The 22,035-nt window shown below is 34.1% G+C and overlaps 1 protein-coding gene across 2 annotated transcripts in view; it reads right to left on the bottom strand.

Moving 5' to 3' along the window:
• Dnajc13 (DnaJ heat shock protein family (Hsp40) member C13) overlaps positions 1–22,035 on the bottom strand; it is a 147,936-nt gene that overhangs the window by 72,869 nt on the left and 53,032 nt on the right. For both annotated transcript variants that reach the window (XR_015440811.1, XM_087186154.1), the window contains exons 6-20: positions 18,599–18,799; positions 16,444–16,650; positions 16,251–16,346; positions 15,701–15,792; positions 12,908–13,074; positions 12,727–12,806; positions 12,474–12,643; positions 11,007–11,106; positions 9,259–9,366; positions 8,428–8,583; positions 7,597–7,653; positions 5,351–5,472; positions 3,428–3,503; positions 3,124–3,219; positions 2,078–2,221 (exon numbers count right to left, since the gene is read on the bottom strand). Coding sequence is in view for 1 of the 2 variants with exons in the window: in XM_087186154.1 (XP_087042280.1) it covers positions 2,078–2,221; positions 3,124–3,219; positions 3,428–3,503; positions 5,351–5,472; positions 7,597–7,653; positions 8,428–8,583; positions 9,259–9,366; positions 11,007–11,106; positions 12,474–12,643; positions 12,727–12,806; positions 12,908–13,074; positions 15,701–15,792; positions 16,251–16,346; positions 16,444–16,650; positions 18,599–18,799 (1,872 nt within the window). In the remaining variant the exon portion in view is untranslated. The remainder of the gene's footprint in view (positions 1–2,077; positions 2,222–3,123; positions 3,220–3,427; positions 3,504–5,350; positions 5,473–7,596; positions 7,654–8,427; positions 8,584–9,258; positions 9,367–11,006; positions 11,107–12,473; positions 12,644–12,726; positions 12,807–12,907; positions 13,075–15,700; positions 15,793–16,250; positions 16,347–16,443; positions 16,651–18,598; positions 18,800–22,035) is intronic.

Genomic DNA, 22,035 nt, shown 5'->3' with positions numbered 1-22,035 from the left:
GAGTAGTAAATTTGAAAAAGAAAATGCTATTTGAAATATAAAACCTATTGGTTATAATAGGAAATATTTTCTACAAATTTTAATTGTGTACTATCACAAAAATTAATGCAAGATGACTTGAATAAACTATACAAATAATTCAGATCTATCTTTTTTTGGTTTTCCTTTGGTACCGAGGATCTATACAAATAATTCAAAGTTTGGTTTTCATAACAAATCTTTCCTTAAAACTTATCAAGAACTACTTCCTTCAGTTTTTTTGCCTTCAGGACAAAAGGCTAGCAGTCTAGAGTAATGATAAAAGAAATGCCATACAGAAAGAAAACAACTATCCATAAACTAAGCACACAAAATTAGAGACACAGGGTGTCATATCAAACTAACCAAATAAAAAAAAAAACTACCATTAATCCAACACAGATCTGCTACAAATGGAACTGACTTTATAAACATTCTGATCACATTAGAAATGCAGCTCACTCCAAGACTAGACAGTTAATCTTGACAATGGGTAGTTTTCAGATTAAAGCACATAATCATTCCATATTCTGATGTTAGTGTTTGTATGAGTAGTCACAAAAATTACTCACGGTTTCCCAAACAATTTAAAGATAGTTACTCAAAAGAAAATCAACTGATAGTTCCAAGAAGCTTCTTGACCAGCATATTCACCACCATTATTTGCTCAAAATTTTAGGTAATAGTCCATTTGCAAACAGTACCAACATGCCAATATAACATTTTTGTATTAAAAATAATTATTTTTTTCTCTGACTTATCTATAAATAACAGATATGCTGGAATAGGGACTGGGCTCAGCGGTAGGGCACCTGCCTAGCATGCACAAAGCCCTGGGTTCAATCCCCAGCACCACAAAAACTAAAAAGAAAAATAGCAGATATCCCTGTTTCTGGTTAAGTGGCTTTATGTTTAAGCTTATGCTCGATGAATGTTACATATGAAACCTGATGCTAAAATTTACTTGCAGTATGACAATTATATTCAATAGCTTGAAGCAATTGCTACTATAGAAAAGTTTTAATTACTTCAATCTAGAGGCTTATGTTTTTGTTTTGTTTTGTTTTTTGGTACTGGGGATCGAACTCAAGTCCTTGCGCTTGTGAGGCAGGCGGCAAAACCACTGAGCTAAATCCCTGGCCCTAGAGGCTTATGTTTTAATAACTGTAAAAATCATTTATACCATATCTACAGATTCTTCAGTTGTTCAAATGTTATAGCAATATAATCATGACCGAATAGGTGTACAGTGCTTTTATTATTATCTTGCTTGTATATCAAAGCAACATTATTAGAGAAGGGTGGTACTGTTACTCTGATTTTAGAAAATAAGCTCTGAAAACCTGTAATTTGGGTTAGTAAGTGATGGAACCAGGCTCAGGTGTTGGTTAACCAGCTCAGAGTTCAGTATTCTCTTTATTCTAGTCACTTGGGAGCCTGTTTACTGATTCCTTATATTGCATATATCACTTACACAAAGTAGCATTAAGCTACCATGTCCAACTGCTTCCATTTTCAACTACTCCACAAAACATTTCAGATGGAAGACAATGCACTACTGAATTAAGTTCTGTAGCACACACTACACAATGAAAAATGAGACTAAATCATTTTAGAGCAGAATGCAATTTGAGGGACTAATACTGCAAAATTTAAATCACAAAATAAATTTCAAAACATGTGACTCATCTCTAAAACATTCATCTAATTCTGAGTAAAAAATGAAAAAAAACTAAACAAAAAGGGCATCTTATTTTTATAAGTACAAAACAAAATCCAGAAGGAGGAATTTCATACATAAGAAAAATATGAAAACTGGAAGGAAGAAAATTTAACAGTAATTCTATATTAAATATCTAACTAAAATCCTAATGATTAATTCCTAAAACTATGAAGTAGGAAAAATGTAAAATTATGCATCAGAATTAGGTGAGATTCACTTTTAAGCTTCAGGCATTCAGTCAGAAATAGCTCAACATCATCTCTGTGAAGAGCAGCAACTACAGTCAGAATAAAGTCAGAGAAATGCTAGAAGTTTGGAGGCAGATTTTATTGTTACCTCTTTTTGAGCAATGCCCATCCTATCCCTCCAGTGCATCAACACAAGGTCCACTTTTTCCTTCGCAAATTTTTCAACTTCTTTAGCAGCTTTCCCAGCTAGTCTTTGCCACTCTGGAACTTTATTAAATTTTCCATACTGGTCCTGTAAAATAATGTTGAAATCCATCACATACCTATTTACAAAGTTATTCGACAACTATATATAGCTGAGTCACATTATCTATTTCAAAAGGTAAAATAAATATGGAATCTTAGGGTTCAGATAACAAAGTGAAAATTTCTACAATAAAATTTGTTAGAAACATTAATTATTTTACTTAGGTTTTGAGGTAACTTTTTTCTGAGGGGTTGCAAGGTACAACTGGGAAATGGATCCAGACAGAAGAATGACAGAAAAAGAATACATATATGAAATAATTATGAGTATGTCATGAAAGGTATTTAAGTGATTTTCTCAGAAACAGACCAGCTCTAATAATATATAACTCAATATTTGCTTCTACCAACAACATCAGGTTATACGTAAAATACATTACACATCTGAAATTTAAAATAAATTCACTCCTGAATGCGCCAACAGAGTTGGCGCATAAACCACCAATACTTATAAAATTAGACTGTGGTAATAGCTGCACAGCTCTAAAAATACTACAGATTAATGAACTGCACACTTAAAACAGGTAACCTTTATGGGATGTGAACTTTACTTCAAAGAAACTATTAATAAACCAGACCCAGTGGTACAAGCCTGTAAATCCAGCACTCTGGGAGACAGGCTGAAGATCACAATTTTGAGCCATACCCAGGCAACTTACCAAGACCCTGTCTCAAAATAAAAAATTTTAAAAAGAGATAGGGATGTAGCTCAGTGTGATCCAGTACCACCAAAATATTAATATTAATAGTAATAATAATAATAATAATAAAGTATTATTACTCAATTCAGTGAGTTCTCAATTTATTTCTAAAATTTTCAGTTTTTTAGAGAAGAGTCTATAATAGCACTCTTAATCCTGAAAACCCACTTAGGACAATCATATTTACCATTGCTATTTTCAAGTTATCTCTAACATGCATCCGATCAGCATCCTTCTCAGGAACTGGATCTGAGCTGTCCAAGTACGCCAACAAGCCTGGTGGCTAAAAAAACCAAACAAAAAATCCATTTTCAAAACAACTGAAAAAAAGAAATTTTGGCCATTCAGGCTAACATTTATCTTATGTTAATCTTTCCATAAATATCTTTCTAATTACAACCAAACAAAAAGTGTCTTTAATAGTACAAATAACATGATTAAATTTTATTACATAAGAATACAAACTCTTGGCAGTTTCTCAATTAACTTACCAAAATGCGTTTCAACAAGTTTGTTGCAGTTGCATTATCAGCTGTCCAGAGACCCACTAAATGTCTACTTAGCTGTCTGAAAAAAGCAGACGTTGAGAAAGGTTTGCTGCTTTATCTCAGCTAGAACAGAAAGGAATTTTTAAGAACAAAATATCAAATAAGAAATATGGCTACAGTAAAAAAAATTCTGATGTTAAAAATTACTAAATATTTGTATTTTAATGTGGAGAAGTTTTGAGATATTTCAAATACTAATATTTTGAAATTTTCTCCAAACTGAAGAGCTTTTCTGATAGCTACACTAATTTTCAGTGGATTAGAACAAGTAGATTTTTTTCTTATCCATTTAAAGAAAGCAAAAATGTTATAAAAACAACTGGATTTGGTGATACAATTAATTCGTACAACAATAATATTCTGGCATTATGTGAAATTCTGAACACAAGCAAAAGTCAACAATTATATGTTCTAAGAAAACCTTTCTTGACGAGGTCAGAGATAAAAATATTTTCAGTTTTAGAGTATAGACAAAACCTAAAAGCCCTTACAGCAAATTATCCTGCTCATTCCACTTAAAAGCTATAAACATATTTTTGGTTTAATGTGAAAGTCTAAGATCCATTCTGAATCTGTGAGTTAGTTACTAATGTTAATCCCCTGACAATACTGCCTCCTATACTGAAAGCTCTTCAGCAGCAGGAACCCTATGTTACCACTGACTGTTCTAGACTTTGGTGAACTTTGAACATTTAATGTCAGAGTAGTCCTAAGGGAAATAACTGAACAACTATCTACAGATTTACACATATATTCCCAAAATAATACTTAGTAGCAAAACCCAGACTGTACATTGTTTTCTTCAAATTAAAATGTTTTCATTAAGCACATTAATTAATCACAGTAGGGAATTTAACTGATTATGATAAAGAGGACCATATCAAGCAAACATCTAGCAGCACACAGGTTTAATAGAATAAGATAGCAGTCTCTATTTTAATGAGAGATGGGATCTAGTACTGCTTACACAGTATGAAGGAAACAATCTTCCTCATGTTTCTGTCCTCTCAACCAAGAGAGAAAACTACTTTTGTGAATAACATAATGAGGGAACCAAGCAGCATCTTACACTAGTATAAAAACTATTGGCAAGGCAGTATGTGACAAAGAATAGAAATTTATAATACTAACAGAAAGTGAATATAAATCAGCAGTTTATGCTACTTTTCAAAAGTAAAAATTATGACTCAATATATTTATGATACTCATTGTTTTTAGTAAGACTACAATATGGTATGCTTATGATAGCTCAAACAGTCACATATCAGGAAACACAAAAGTCAAAACCAGAATTCATATAGGTTGGAGTAAAGGGATACTAATGTTTCCATACATTTGAATAATTACTGTAAGAAAGATGACAATTTACCAAGAGGGAAATTGGTTTTCAAATTGTTTTTATAAAAGATTTAGGATAAGCCTAGTTGATATTGAAAATGTATTTCAGGTTTTCTTTTATAAGTAGCTAAGTGACCAAAGGTATTTAAAAATTAAAGGTTCCCACATGGAGTTATATGCATACAAGATAGTCACAGGAAACAAAAGAAAAGGCTTGGACATGGGTAGGTACTCTTTTCTATGTTCCAGTCCCATGACTGGCTGAACCTGATAAAACAGTGGGATTAAACAAGGAACAGTACCTGTTCCCCACCCCAAATTATGTACAGGCAGGAATCATCATCATGGCAGCACAATCCTTTTACAAGGAAAAGAAAAAAACAAGGTGGATCAAAAGAAAATGAAACATTTGTGTAATCCAAACATCTATTCAGTTTGTTTTATGTAATATGTAAATCCATAAATATCTAAATTTATGTAATATCTAAATAGCAGTTAATTTACAGCAAATTAAATTCAATAACCTACCTATTTGTAAGCATCCTTTGATCTGAACTTATTGTAAACATCGCAGTATGCAAGTGTCGAGGTAAGGCACCTTCACTTAGCGCAAGCTCCTGCATTTTTGTAGCAATTTCTTTGTCACCTTCCTTTGGAAAAAGGGTAAGATGATCCCTAAAGCAGCAATCTAAAACAAAGCTATTCCAGCTTTAAAAAACTAATTTTACATTTTTAAACAAAACAGTCATCCAGTATAGAATAAAAAATTTAAAATGCAACTTCTAATTATCCAAAAATAATAGTGGGGTAGTAGTACAGGTAATTTTTAAGGTAGTATTTGCTTTTGGAATGAGGTTCAAAAGTTTCCACATGAATTTTCCTTATGAATGATGCTTTACTAAATTTAATAGTAAATTAGGTTCATTCCTTGGTTCTATAACAGCCAACAAAGGAAAAAGGTGACTCAGGGAAATCAGCAATTCCTACAGAAGGCATTTACAAATCTGGCTTGCTATAGTTGCTACATACTCATTTTCATGGTGAAAAAAATTCTTTTTTTGTTTTTTAAGATTATGGGACATTTGGGGTGGTTCTTTTCATTCTGATTTTTTCTTATAAATAAGACAATCAAAAGTGATTAAAGAATTACAAATTAAGCAATGTGATATTTAAGAAACTGCTGAAAAGAAAAAGATACACTAGTGAAAAAAGTATAAGGTATAAATACAATTTATATCAAAAGAGTATGTATTATCTATATAGTGTGTATCTTTACATATGTATCTTTGAACAGCATACAAGTCTGAGGTGAAATTCACCACTCTGGTTGGTATAATTTTATGTGATTTATTATTTGTTTTTTCTGTACATAAAAATTTTTCTTCAAAGAGCACATACAGCTTTTAGAATCAGGCAAAATAAAATACTTTCCAGTACTTACATACTGTATAAAGTCTTTTTGCAGATATTAGCTCTAATTACTAGGTATGAATCTAACATGTGGTTTGTACCTGAAGCCAAGTTATACCTGATGATACATATTTGTGTACATAATGAATAAATGGCAAATATTATAGGAAGGGTAACATATTGGTATACCAAGGTCAGGAGTACACTTTTATTTGACTCGACAGTCCTAACTGTCCTTGGCTACCATAAGCTATATAAAAGTCAAAGATGTGCTGCTTAATTTTGGAAGTTAAAACTGAGCATAGAACCCATTAGCTAGAGGGTAAAAATGAGCATTTGGTAGTTTATGTGCACTAAAAACACCAAAAAACCCCCACAAAACCCCCCAAAAACAAAACAAAACAAAAAATCCAAAGACAAAAATCAGAACAGCCAGGGATTTAGCTCAGTGGTGCTGTGCCTGCCTCACAAGCGCAAGGTCCTGAATTCGATCCCCTGTACCAAAAAAAAAACAAACCGAAAACAACTCCCCCTCAAAAAAAAAAAACCCAAAAAAGAACAAAGCAACAAAAAAATCTTTGATGGTCCAACCATTTCAATACCTGTATCTTTTTGTTTAAGGGATACTTTAGGGTATACTAACTGCTTGTTATTTTGTTGTGACCTATATCTGATGTACCACAAAAGCTGAGTTGGTTGGGGTAAACATTTAAATTTTATCTAAATTGCTACTATAACAACAAAAGAATTAAAAAGCCACTCAGATGTGATGTCATTACAAATGGGGGGGCAGTATGCAGTTAATATTCATAATCATGATCTTATCTTTTAAAAAGCCAAAACAAACTACAAGAAAAAGTACCTTCATGATCTAATATAAAGCTCGATTACAAATGTACTTTAACATAAGGAACTTTTTCTTCCCATTATTATTTGATACCACATTGCTATGAACTACATTAATATTTTTATATGTAATTCAGTAGCTTAAGATTTCAATGCTTTCATCATCTCTCAATGAAAGAATAAGAGAAAAAAATGCTAACTTAATTTTAAAGTAAAACAAGTCATGAACAAATTTATTTGCTCTATACTTAATAAAAACTCTTATTTGTTGATTTTTTTTTTTTTTTTTTGGTACTGGAGATCGAACTCGGGTCCTTGCGCTTACATAGCAGGCAGCAAAACCACTGAGCTAAATCCCTGGCCCAACTCTTATTTATTATTAAGGAATATTTCTGTAGTTATAAAATTTCTTAAGATTTAAATTACTTAAAGAATTGCATGTTTCCCATAAAAGAATGAAAGGCAATTAAAACAATCAACATTCAAGAAACTTTAAAATTTCAAAATTGTTCTCTCACCTCTATTATAGCCTTCATAACCAATCCAGCTCCCTTTATAATTGCCATGGAAGGATGCTATAAAATAAAGGAGAAAAAGTATCAGTGAATAAAACAGACTTTTTTCCAACACATTTACCTTTTGCTCTTAAGGAGAAATACCATTTTATGCAAGATGATGGGTCACAGGAAAGGATATATCTCAAAGCCAGATCAGAGTGTGGTTAAATATTTTAGGTAATCTTATAGTACAGCTTTACAGATACAGATTTGCAAACAGAGTTTATATTAGTAGGATACAGGTGACACATAAGTAATTATTATTTTTAGAATGATACATACTGTTTGTAGTAAAATAACAAAAATATAAAAATTTACAGACAAATACATTTACACAATAAGCCCTATAGTATTACACGGAATAACACATTTTCCATTAATGGCCCAGCTAAATCTCATCTTATTCAGAAATCTGTAAAGAAAAAGGGAATTTTGGGCCTACTATAGGAAAACGAGTTTTTCACTACATTTAGGATGGGAAAGATCAGCAAGGTAGTCAAAACAGCGGTCAATCTCCATCAACAGGGCTCTACATCAAACACCAAGAAACCTGGGAGCTAAAATATCTTAATGCCACAATACTTGCATGTGTCATTATAATGGAAGCATATACATAATATTTTAAAAACAAGCTGACCCAAATAGGGGTAGGTCAGTGGGAGAGCATTCACCCGGCGTGCAGAAGGCGAGGCACAGGCGTTGATGACCAGCATGCAAAAAACAAAAACATAATCTGACCCAAAAAGTGGTTCTCTTAGATTGTTATCAAATAAGAAAAGCACAAAGTTTTACCTGAAAGAGTTTAAAGAGAGTTCTTCCATTGGAGGCTACCATCTCTAAGAGCATATCGAACTGCTGCCCTTCAGTTGTCTCACTGTATGGAGCACAGAGGGCGAAGGTAAGGAAGTCCAAGAGTGAACTAATAACTAGGGCACCAGTCCCATGATCCTGAAACAAGCAACATGCTGCCTTAGGACTCAGAGATAGGGAACTTTAGTTAAAGCACACCAGTAACGTGTTCCTTTCCCTTATTCTCTATGTCGGACATAAACACTGACTTTCATTTCTCAATATGAGGCTCAAATTTTGATGATTCTAAAGTAATATTTCCTTTGCTAATGTGGCAACAAGTCCACTGTCAATAACCCTCAAAGAAATATAATTAAAATTCAGCCAAACTTCTTGAGAATAACTGAGATTCCTCAAATGTGTATACTAAATAAGATGTATACTTAAATAAGAAAAAAAAACACCCTTTTACCGATACTTGAAAACTCTGGCAATTTCTTCATGTTCTTATAGATGTTTTAGAATGTTCATCTCCAAAACAGTTACCAATGACTCAGGGACTGGTAGTCAGTTACAGTAAAAATTTTTAAAGAACAGTTTATTTCACAATGACATTTTTAAAGAGAAGAATAAAAAACCTGGAATATCACTGTAGAAATTTAACAGCTTTACAACATATCATTCTCAGATCAATGGATACAGTACTGAAATGAAGTAGTTTATCACAAAGTATTTTATCATTTTATCGTTAGCAATACAAAAAGTTCATGTGCATTTCTAGAATATCTTTCAATAATGTTAATAATCATGAAAACAGGTTTAATTACAACTTACCACATGGGAATTAAATTTCTCCAGTAAGTTTTCCAGAAACTTCTTTGAAGAGAGAAGAGAAGCTTTGTTTAGCTGTTCTTGTCTTAAGTCATAGTCATCATGCATGGGCTATTGATTAAAAATAGTAATTCACAAGCAGTGTCATGTGTTGGCATTACAAAAAATCATTTATAAAGCATATTCATTATACACTGAAAGAATAAAAACCATAGGCTTTAAAAGTATAAAGCCAAAAAGAAACTCGTGATAAGACAAGCAGTCAGAATTGATGGTTTCTCTTGAGTTTTATCAGATTTTATGGATAATCTGGCTGACAAGTAACTGGTTATATTATCATACAAGATATTCTTTCAAAAGCCACACACTTCCTTATTAAAAGGCAAATACCCCTACCTTCTTGAATTTAAATTTCAGATGACAAAAGTTAACATTTAAAATCAAGTATTAAAATTAGTAACATACTGCTTTATCTTAAGGTGATTATCTTTTGACTGCTGGGTTAACTGGGTACAAAAGCATTCCAACATTATGGTTAGAAGCAGTTCAGATCCTAATTTCATACTGACTCTAATTGGGAGACTATAGGCAACATTAAGTTACTTTATCTTTCAGAGTCTCATTTGCCTCAGCTGTAAAACAGGATTAACAGTAATTATCTCATAGGACTATGACGAAGCTTAAACAAGATGATCCATGTAAAATTCATAGCCAATACCTAATATGTGATAAGGACTCAATGTGTTCTAGTTATCTCAATTCTTTAATGAAATTATTTGTGGTAAAGATAATAAATAGATAAACTTTAATTCACTTTTGGGGACAAATACAAGGTTCTATACAAGTGATTTGTTATATACCACTAAGCTTACCTAAAATATTTCATACAAGGAAATATTCCAGATGGTTCACGTGAAACATAAATCAGCAACTACAAAGATATACTAAACAACTATCCTTCCTTCCACACAGACATCACCAATTCAAATAGCTGCTGAATATGTCCCCTCTCTAGCCCGTCACTGACATCATCTTAGCACTCATTTCTAACATAATTTGATCTACCTGCTTCCAAGTTCACCTCTACTCTATTATCTACATACCACACAGTGGGCTTTCGGCAAGTCAGTTCTGATCTTGTTCTACTCCCTTGCTGAAATATCTTTCACTAAGTTTTTCCTTACTAAAGATAACACTCTAGCTCCTCTAATTAGAAGGTTTTTTAAGGAGTGTCTCTGGGTACATCTCTAGCTGCCACAATTACCACCCCATGCAGACTATTTATTTATTTGTTGCTTCTTAAGCATGTCTTTATGTATACTATTTTCTGTTATAATAAAGCTTTTCCAGAACTGAAGGATACCTGCCCATCCTTTAAGATTCAGAACAAATATAGTAGCTTCTAGAAAGACAGAGTACTTCATCATACTTGCACAACCAAACAAAAATTCAGGGCTATTTTTTAGTAATCCCATGGCACTACTACTTTCTATTATATACAATATGCCTACCTTACTAGATTGTCAGCAATTTGAAGGAAGGAAGCCACTGTGTCTTAATATTTTCATATTTTTAGCACACAGAACACTGTCTGGTATATAAGATGTGCTAAACATTTTCTGAACAAATGGCTATGAGAGCAGTCTGGGAAATACATAGACTTCATTATTAAAATGAAAATCATGGTGTTTGGAAACTAAAACCTCCAGTCAATTTAAGAAAATCATTTCCTTAAGAAAATTACTACTCACACACATAAGGGCACAAAGCATATCAACTGCTGCATGGATTACTCCATTGTTGCTCCTCTTGAGTGCTTTTACTACCTTCACTCCTAGACGTTCCCGAAACCTTTTGGAATAAAAAACCACCACATAATAGCAATAACAGAATATGTGTTACTAAAATAGGCTATCTTAATTTTCCACTGAAGAATGGCAGTAATTATTTTGATCCACATTTACAGAATCATTTTTTTAAGGTTAACCGAAACTATAAGACAAAGAGTCAGCGATATTACTAGTGAAGTGAGTAGAGACTAATAGCCCTCATCAGAACTGCTCACCTTCCTTTTTCATTTCATCTTTCTTTTTCATGAAGAAAAACTACCAAATCACTATATAAAAGGTATCAGGGTTAGTCAGACATAAAGAAATAACATATTCATTATTTTCTATTTTTGAGTTGTTTAAAATGTCTAAGAGACAAAGGACTATTATCTAGAATATATAAAGAATTCAAAAAAAATCAGATACCCCCCCCAAATTTAAAGACCCAATCCAAAAATGGGCATCTGAAAAGAGACTTCTCAGATGAAGTAGAAATGGCAAATAAATATATGAAAAAATGTTCAACATCACTAATCATTTGTGAAGTGCAAATTAAAACAATGCTGAGATTCCATCTCACTCCAGAAAGAATAGCTATTATCAAGAAACCAACCAATAACAAATGTTGGCGGGGTTGTGGGGAAAAAGGAACCCTTCTCCACTGCTGGTGGGAGCGTAGACTGGTGCAACCACTGTGGAAATCAGTGTGGAGAGTCCTCAAAAAACTAAAACTAGAGGTTCCATTTGATTCAGCTATTCCTCTTCTTGGTATTTTCCAGAAAGAATTAAAAGCATCATACCACAATGGTATATGCACACCCATGTTTTCAAGTGGCATAGACTGCAATAGCTAAATCTTGGCAACAGCCCAAATACCCATCAACCATCAAATGGATAAAGAAGATGGGTTTTTTACACAATGGAGTACTACTCTGCCATAAAGAAGGATGAGCTTTAGACATTTATAGCTAAATGGATGGACCTTGAGACCATGTTCTTAAGTGAAATAAATCAGACACACGTTTAAATACCGTATTGTTTCTCCGGTGTGAGAAGTCAAAAGTGAAAATAAGGACTAAAATGTGTAACAAATATTGAGAAAGGGGAAGAAAATGTTCAAATGGGAAGAAGAACAAGGGAGGGGGGAGACAGAAAGGAAGGGAAAAGAAAAAAAGTGAAAATAGAAAAAATGGAAACAAAGCTTCTGTTCAAAGGGAGGGGAGGGGGGTTGAGGAGGGGGCAGGTCATGGGAAAAAAGGGGCGGCATGTACACTCAGAGGTGCAAATTCCCTATGATGAGTATTATTATGTATGCCTAAAATGTACCAATAAATGTTGTGCTATTAAAAGAAAATCTCTAAGAGAAACTAAATTCAAAAAATAACTTACTTTGGAAGCTGAGTAAAGGCCAGAAAACCAGCTTTGGAAGCTACAAGCCTCCTCACAGCCTGGAACTGACTCTCAAGTTCTGCATTTGAAGAAACAACATCCCCCTCTTGGGACAATAATGCTGTTATAGCGTTATTGATCAGTTTCTCTTTGTTTTCTGAGAAGAGACCCTGGGTGAAGGAAGAATTTTTCAGAAAAATGTCTGTACCAAAAGTTAGTAACAATGAACAAATCATGATACAATTTATCTTACATCCTGTGTCACTGCATGAAGAACTCCACTGTATGAAATATTAGCATTGAACCGGAATACAGCATCTGCAAAGTTGCCATCTATAAGATTTGAAGGTTCAAAAAGAAGATTTAGAGGCTTGCATTTCTTAAACTGTTATCAAGTAGATGGATGGAAATATGACATTAAAATTAATACTTACTTGGAGGAGTAGCTAAGAATCTGAGATGAAGGCTCTCTACTTCTTCATCCACAGGCATGCTGAGTAACCCCCATCGTTGGCCTTTTTGGGTTGGTGTCATTTTTACACAAACATCTCTATTACCAGAGGCTCTTACTCCATCCAGCAAACTTGCTAACAAGGAATCTCTAAAGAAGGTTAGAAGTAAAAAGGTGTCAGGATTGACAGTAAAAGACAATTGTGATTCAGAATGCAGCATAAGCCCTTCAGTAGTAACCTGCTTGGGGATGTATTCTGGTCCAACAGGAAGTACAAAGCAGAGTTTTAAGACAAAATCTGCTGTACAAATACTACTGCCTCACCTTGCTGCTATGTGACCTTGTATTTAATGCTTCTGGTTTTGGCCTTGTTTAAATATTAGTTTTTTTGTTTTTGGTAGTGGGGATCGAACTCGGATCCTTGCGCCTGCAAGGCAGGAGGGAGAACCACTGAGCTAAATCCCCAGCCCTAAATATTATCTTTAATAACCAGCTTTACTTGGGCCTAACATGGAAATCCCAAAATTCACTCAGTTAAAATATTTAACAAATTTTAGTAACTTTTCTTTTGGTGGGGGGGGTGTAACCAGGGATTGAACTCAGGACCTTGAGCTTGTGAGGTAGGCATGGTGCCACTGAGCTAAATACCCATCCCTTTTTTTGGTATTTTTGAGACAGAGTCTCACTGTGTAGTTCAGCCTGGCCTCAAACTTGCAACAATCCTCCTGTCTTCACCTCTCAAGTTCTGGGATTCTAGGCATATGCCACCACACCCAGCTACAAATTTTAATAAATTTATACTGTTGTAAAATCATCATCACAATTCAGCTTTGATACACTTTCATCACCACAAAGTTTCCTTGTGCCTATTTGCAAAACAACAACAAAACCTCCTCAGTCCCAGGTAACCACTGATATGTTGTTTCTACAGTTTTGCTTTTTAAACAAATTTCATAAAAACAGAATTATCTAATATGCAGTCTTTTGTGTTTTGGTTATTACATCACATGCTTTTGAGGTTCATCCAAGTTGTGACGTGTACTAAGAGTTGGAGCCTATTGTAGAGACATACAAAATTTTGTCTACCCATTCATAAAGTGTTGAATATGTGGATTACTTCTGGGTTTTGACTAGTATGAAATACTATTTTGAACATTCACATGCAAGTGCTTCTGTGGACATATATTTTCATTTCTCTTGGGTAAATAGCTAGTCGTAGAGTTAGAGAGGTCATGTGGTAAGTATATGTTTAATCTTTTAGGAAACTGCTAAAGTATTTTTTAAAATGGTTTTCTTCTCAACAAAAATATAAGAGTTCTAGCTTCTCCTTGCTAACAATTGGCACTGGCAGTCTTTTTGATGTTAACTATTTTAGTGGATTTGCGGTAGATTTAATTTTCATTTCCTTAACAACTCATGATTTTTCCATTTTACTTACCATTCATATATCTTCATTAGAGAGGTGTCTATTTGAATCTTTTCCCCATTTACTATCCAGTTATTTAGTGTTGAGTTGTAAGAGTTCTTTACATATTCTAGAAAACTGTCCTTTATCAGGTTATATTTTAACACTTTCTCCCTATTGGTGGCTTATCTTTTCTTAATGTTCTCCAGTTTAACAATCTGATGAAGTCAATCAATCTGAACTGTTTTTGGTATTTTATCTAAGAAATCTTCTCCTAACTCAACTCAGAGAAGTTGCTTTACTTTCCACATGTAAGCATTACAGTTTTAGGGGATAATGGCACTTTCTTCCTAGGGCTACCATCTGGATTAAACAGGATACTGCTCATAAAACACTTGACAAACTGAATAGTGAGATATGAAAAATTGAGCACTGAGATCGTTCCTCTAATACTTCTGCACTTCTTTTTTTTAAAAGCTATTCTCTCTCCTTAAAATAACAGGAAAACATCTAACCTTTTCCTTAAATTTCCAGTCTTGTTTATCCTAGAAAGCTAAGATTTAAAAAAAAAAAAAAAGTTACTGGGGCCGGGGATTTAGCTCAGTGGCACTGTGCCTGCCTCGCAAGCGCAAGGTCCTTAGTTCGATCCCCGGTACCAAAAAAAAAAAAAAAAAAGTTACTGCTTGGTACTATAGGAAGATAAAGAAGGAAAGAGGGAGGGAAGAAGAAGGGAAGAATAGATGGAAGGATGAAGGGAAAAAGGGAGGGAGAAATCTCAATTAAGATAATACTGTATACAGTGGCAAAATGTACTAGAACTGTGTGGACTAAATTTAAAAACCAGTCTCAGTCCAACTCAATACAATGGTATGAAAGAACCATCTAGGATGTAAGAACTGCCACTCTCACAAAGTACACAAAGGGAGATACAGACATACACAGTAAAACAGCAATTATACGTGTGGGCCTCACAGGGGCTTATGAGCTGTAACAGATCACAGGTTTTCACAAGAATGGCCATGTTAGAGTAACATCAATAATTCTAGAAAATTGGTAAAGTGTATTTATATTAAAAGAACTTGCTGTTATCTGAACAACTTAATAATGCTATTTTAAAATACTTTGAGAGCATTAGTTATACAAATATACTTTATTTTCATCATTTCATTTAAAATCAAATCACCATTTTTACTGACGTTAGGAATTTGAAAACTGAAGGTCATTTTAAATATGCAACAATGTCTTCCCAAGATAAATAATTTTACAGTTCTACAGTACAAATCTTTATCTTTCTTCTCTGCTCAAGCACTTTGTCTTGCACAGGCTGGGATTTCAAAAGTTGGATAAATTAACAATAAAAAATACAAATACCTTTCTGTTGAAGAGTATTTCCGAACTTGTCCTTTTATAAATTCAATGGTAAAAAGTTGTGGATTTTCTGAGTCACAAACCAATGCAAATACCTTTTGAAAACAAAGTTTAGTTTTATAGTACTTCATTATAAAAACTGCACATCATTTAGTTTACAAAGACAGTATTTAAAATAAGAGTGTAACTCGTTTACAATATCAGAGTTTACAAATTGCTTAGTCTCAGTTTAAGAGTTGCATAGTCTCATTCAAATTTTCATTTTATTTCCCCTATATGGTGCTGGGGATCAAAGCCAGTCTTGTTCATGTTAGGCAAACACTGCACTCTTAGCCTTTCATACAATTATTAAATAAAAAGTTCCACTCTATGTATTTGGAAAGTAACTTTTGCAATCTTTATTGTTCTAAAATCAATAAATAGAAGTATGTTAAGAATTAAATACAGATTCTGCATATTTTCCATTCTTTAAGAATGAGTAAATATTAAAATAGAAAAGTATTCAAACTTATCAATAGGAAGAAATCTCATGTAAGCTAGTGCTGAAACTTACTTCTCCCAAAGGTTTCAATGTTGCAATATTATAGGTTGCTGGATCTCGTTCTACTAGACATGTTTCTGTAAGTGCTAGAATCCTTTTCACAGGTTCCTTCAAATACACAGGAAATTGAGACATGTTAGAACTTTATTAATGAAGCTGTCAAAATGAGATGAACAGATTCTTATTTTCCATACATTGGTCTTACCGAATGTCTAGGTGATATTTTTTGGACCACAAACTCGGCTAAAGATGTGATGGATTCATCAGTGCTATATTTTCCAAAGCGAAGATTCAAATATTGCTCAAATTCTAAAGGTTCTTTCCTGATGCGCAATGAAATACCTATGTAGTTGCCGGCATGGTCTATTGCGCTTTTGATTATCTCTTCTCTTTGCTCTGATGCAAATAAATGCTGCATAAATTTTGAAATTTATAAAGACAAATGTTTATGAAACAACTAAAATGTGATTATATTTAACTCACAGGAAAGATTAAGTTAGCATTCTAGTGGAAAAAAAAAAGTTGAAGTTATTAGAAGTAAATAAGCAGTGCATTGTAACTGAAAGACTCCTACTAAATTGAAACCACCATAAAGTCTGGGATGTGGAGCTTTGCATTCAACTCACTGAGCAGAAATTATCTCATATATATATTTCTAACAGTGGCCCAATGAATTCCAGCCAAGCCAGCGAAGTGATAGGTGTTATATAAGGCAGCTCTGATTTGTTTTATATACTGGGTTTCCTTACAAGATTATGTTGAAGAATGTTTAACTGTTGACCAGTCAGTGCCCTACTGATGTTACAAAACAACCTCCAGCTATATTTACAAAGGATAAGGTACATACTGATACTAGCAAGGAGGCTAGAAATGCAAAAAGGCAGAGCAGAAATACCCCACATAAGAAAGACTGTTCTGCCCAGAATCCCAATAGCTCCTTGGAGAGAAACATTGGATTATACAGATGATGTATAAAAATGTGTTTTATTCCTATCAGCTCATTACAGTTGCCAGTGATGCAGAAGGTTAAAAGAATCTGTTCTGGTATCATATTTATAGTGAACTGACTTACTTTAGCTAGTTTAAAAGAGAATACAGAGCTGTCTCTCAGTATCTGTGAGGATATGGCTTGGTTGAATAACTGTGATACAAATCTATTGTTAGAGCCTGAAAGACCACATTTCTGAAATCTGGCTTGTTTTCCACCAAGAAGCTAATCATTGCAAATTTCTCCTGCCCAGGAAAAAGACAGCCTTTGGATAACACCAGGACAGCACACTTTAGGCTGCTTTAGGGTGGAAAAAACAAAAACTAGGTTTTTCCTTTGGGCTTTCATTTTTTAACTCTAAACTCAGAGGTAAGAGAATATCTATTTCTGTGTTCCTAGATTAGGGAAACTTGGATGGTATCAATCAAGTGAGGAAAAAGTGAATGCTAGGGTAGAAACAGACTTATACATCTGAAAAACAAATTTTCTAAACCAGATTATCTACTGCCTCCTCAATCTCATCTTTCTATTTATTTTCCTTTGGCTACAATCTACCCTCTTATGTACCTAAAAGTTCTAGGCTTGCTTTGGCTCTGATGTCCAGAGAAGGGTATTTTATGCACAAAATATTAAATCTTAGGGGAGTATTCACAGGCCACTAAGGCAGCTATAGAATTAAAATTCTCAAGAGAAAGAAATCTTATAAATAAGGTCAATTTGGTCAATTTAGAGAAACTCTACATTGTTTAAATTTGAGATCTGGGGTTTAAATTTTATTAAGAAAATAGGATATTTCAAAAGTTCAGCTTCTAATACCAATTAAAAGCAAGTCCTTGGCATTTTAAGTAGTTTTTGCTATATTCCACAATTTACTTATAACTGAGACTCTAAGTCAAAAATATGCAATGAATTCCAAATGTCAAGTTTCGATGAACACTCATATTGCATATTACGAATAGCTTGACAAGAACACTCTTTGTAAAAATAAAGAGATTTTACATTACAAAAGCTTAGGAACTTTGAGGTAACACATTAATACACGTACCTAGCGAAAAACAATAACTACAATCAACATTTAGTGAACACTAAGCCACTATGTAAAGCATTTTTCATAAATTAGTTCACCTAATCTTCACACACACACACACACACACACACACACACACACACACACATACACACACACAGAGACAAATAACATGATATGCATACTGCTCTCTTCATTTTGGAAGACAGCAAATAGGTTCCAGTTCAGGTACCTTTGACACCAAAGCCTAGACTTTTAATACCATAGGATTCACATGAAATTTCAAAATCAAGTCTAAAACCTCTTTTCTTCAAATCATCATATCCTTTAAAAAGTAATACTTACCAATCTACTAAACCCTCCATAAAGTATACAAAATCCTCCTTGATAATCAGAGAGATCTACAAAGCCTTCAATATTTCTATAGTCATAAGAACAGAGTACTCTGTTGGTTGCAGGATTAATTTGGTCAAAGCCTCCAGGAGTTATTTCCAATATGACAGGTTTTCTTGTATCACTCCAGTGATGCTTATAGCAGTTATACCTCTAGAGAGAAACAGTATTACTTTTAAGTTCATATTTAAGATTACCATAAAATATTTACAGCTATTTTCCAAATGCTAAAACATTTAGTTGGAGGTAGAGGAGATATTTACTTAAGAATGCTCTCTCTAGCAGGGTGTGGTGGCACACCTGTAATCCTAGCACTCAGGAGGCTGAGGCAGGAGGATCACTGTGAGTTTGAGGCCAGCCTGGGCTACATAGTGAGTTTGAGTCCCCCCCAAACTACATAAGGGAGATCCTGCCTCAAAAAACTAACCCCCCCCCCAAAAGCAAAGAACACTCACTCTAGCTGAGGATATAGCTCGGTGGTAGATCATTTGAACAAGGCTCTAGGTTCAATTCCCAGCATCACCACCAAAAAAAAGAAGAAAAAAAAAAAATCACTCTAACTTAAGATAGTATGTTCTTTTTTCTTCGCAAAGAGCAAAGATTTGGGGTTACAATATTTTGTGAAACAATTTTAAGCCACTCTTATAGAAATCAAAAGAAAAAAAGAGAATGAAGCCAGGCATGGTGGCTGATGCTTATAATCCCACTCACTCATGAGGCTGAGACAGGAAATTGAGGCCAGCCTGGGCATCACAGTGAGATTCCATCTCACATTGAAAAAAAAGAAATCCTAAATAGAAATGTATTCTGAAATGCTGAAAGAGTTTTATTAGGAAACAGATTTCAACTTTTGAGGAAGCATTCTTTTAATCCATGATACCAAAAAGTCCCATTTCAGGAAATTACAATATTCAATCAGAACAACAGACTGGCTCCATACATTAATATATATATTTTCTTTTGCATACTAAAAGAAAAAAACAAAAAATTCGGAAATCTAAATGTGACCTTCGGCATTTTTAATCAAACCACTGAAAAGTTAACTTTGAGTTTTGTTTACATGAGCAAGTTAAACTCCATGTAGATGATAGCATTTCCTTCATGAATTAAAATTTATATAACAAAATTATTAATATATTAAAATTATCATATATTAAAATTCAGTATCAAATGATTAGAATGATCAATATCCATTTACTATCTAGACAGATTGATTGACTGACTGATGCATGCAGTACTAGGGACTGAACCCAGGGGCTCTGCACTGATCTACGTCCCAGATCCTGTTTTTAATTTTTGAGACTGGGTCTAAATTGTGAAATTTCCTAGATTGAACTCAAACTTTTTTTTTTTTTTTTTTTTGGTACCGGGGATTGAACTTGGGTCCTTGCGCTTGCCAGGCAGGCAGCAGAACCACTGAGCTAAATCCCCAGCCCAAAGGGTTTTGTTTTTTGTTTTTTTAGGGGCTTTTTTTTTCACTTTTCTTTTTTGGTACTGGGAATCGAACCCAGGGCCCAGTGCTTGCCGGGCAGGCACTGCACCACTGAGCTAAATCTTCGGCCCCCAATTTTTTTTTTTTCTGGTACCCGGGATCGAACTCAGGTCCTTCTGCTTGCAAGGCAGGTGGTGGAACCACTGAGCTAAATCCCTGGCCCTTGAACTCAAACTTTCAATCCTCCTGCCTCAGCCTCCCAGAGTGCTGAGGTTACAGTTGTGTATCACCAGCATATCTGGCTTCTAGTTTTACAGTAAAAAGAAAAGAAGATTTAATTAAGGTTGCATGATGTGATGCAGAAGAAATTAAACTGAAAGTAAAGGAAAAGTGAGGCAGAAAAACGTAAGGATTACAAAGTGTCTGATGTGAAATGAATATCCCATCTACACTCAAATACCAGTTTTCTACCCATCCATAAGAAGAGGAATCCATGGTAAATTATATAATTCTTAAGGTAAAAATAAACTGGTTGCTCAAGAATATAACTACTTCTGGTACTGAAATAAATTCTCTTCTAGGTGTTCAGCAAAGAAGGCATTAATAAATGAACAAACACTTCCACAAATATTCCAACACTAAACTCAGCAATGACAGTCACAGGGTCATATCACATCATGTCCCCTCGGCATCACTGATCCATGGTGACATATAGAGAGCACAGTTCCATGAAAAATTTCTAAAGAAAGACAAAAGGGCCTACATCAGCCAAGAATATATATAGATTGCCATACCTCTTGTAGAAATGGAAAGGCCATAAAAATGGTAGTTTTTCAAACTAGGCTTATTTCCATTCCCTAAACCCACTCCAAACGAAATTGTCCATTCCTTCCAGCAGATAATCAACTGCCATTAATGAAATAATGAAAACAGATCATTATCTTTACAGACTGTAGGGGGCAAACCTTAAGGAGTTTGACAGAGTCTGATTCAGATTCTGACTTAAGAGTCTGTCAAAGGCAAATGGAGGCCTCAGGCTACATTCAACTCATGTAAGAGTAGTTATGTCAGCACAGCATTTGGGGTAGAACCTAAGCATTTTGGAGGAGTGGTAAAGGTATCACTTTGAATTTCTTACTCCTGCTATAAAATTAGGTGAAATATCCTTCAATCTTCTAAAAATACTGTTTCTATCTCAAAGTTTGAAAACTATTAAATGACTATTTACTGATATAAAGGAAAGCCTAGAGACAAAATCTACATACAGAATGTTTTTCCACATAGATAAGACATACAGAAAACTTACCTAATATAATTAAAATAAGCACACCAAGTTATGATTTATAGAAATTTGGTTGTGGCTCATCAGGAAAAAGAAACAAGGAGCTTGCCATTAAAATACTTTAAATAGCTCATGGCCAACCAGCCAATTGCTAGAGTTGAAATCAGTGAGGCTCTGGGATACAACAAGCAGCAGAATATCAAAAAAAAAACACACACAAAAAAAACAAAGGATGAGGGTTTAACATGTTCCTGATAGCTTGAACCACCAGTGGTACATTCATGTCTGTCCCACTGAGTGCCTGTACCACTGGTGGTATAAGTAGTACAGTCATAGATGAGATGGTCATGCATGTACTGTACCACCAGTGATTCAAGCTGCCTGGCTGCAAGACATATAAATTAGAGCACTGTCACAAATGTGTTAAAAAAGGGGAATAGTTTTGCCAGCATATTAGAATTTAGTTTCTGCCTTTTGCCCGAAGCCAGGGCTCTGAATAGTACTATAAGTTTAGACAGTACTTTATTCTCAATATAAAAGTAATACCTGCTCATGGTAAGAAATACAATATTTCAAGGGAGTAGAGAAAGCATGCCTTCTTCCTGAAAGTTACTGATTTAGCTTAAATGCTACTGCAACATGATGTACAGAGGGCCTGGGAAAGTTAAGATTCCA

The sequence above is a fragment of the Heterocephalus glaber genome, unplaced genomic scaffold (assembly GCF_053883595.1).
Source record: "Heterocephalus glaber isolate CG9 unplaced genomic scaffold, H.glaber_assembly_v1.0 deba00001504, whole genome shotgun sequence".
Classification (NCBI taxonomy): domain Eukaryota; kingdom Metazoa; phylum Chordata; class Mammalia; order Rodentia; family Bathyergidae; genus Heterocephalus; species Heterocephalus glaber.
This window is presented reverse-complemented; position numbering and strand designations above follow the sequence as displayed.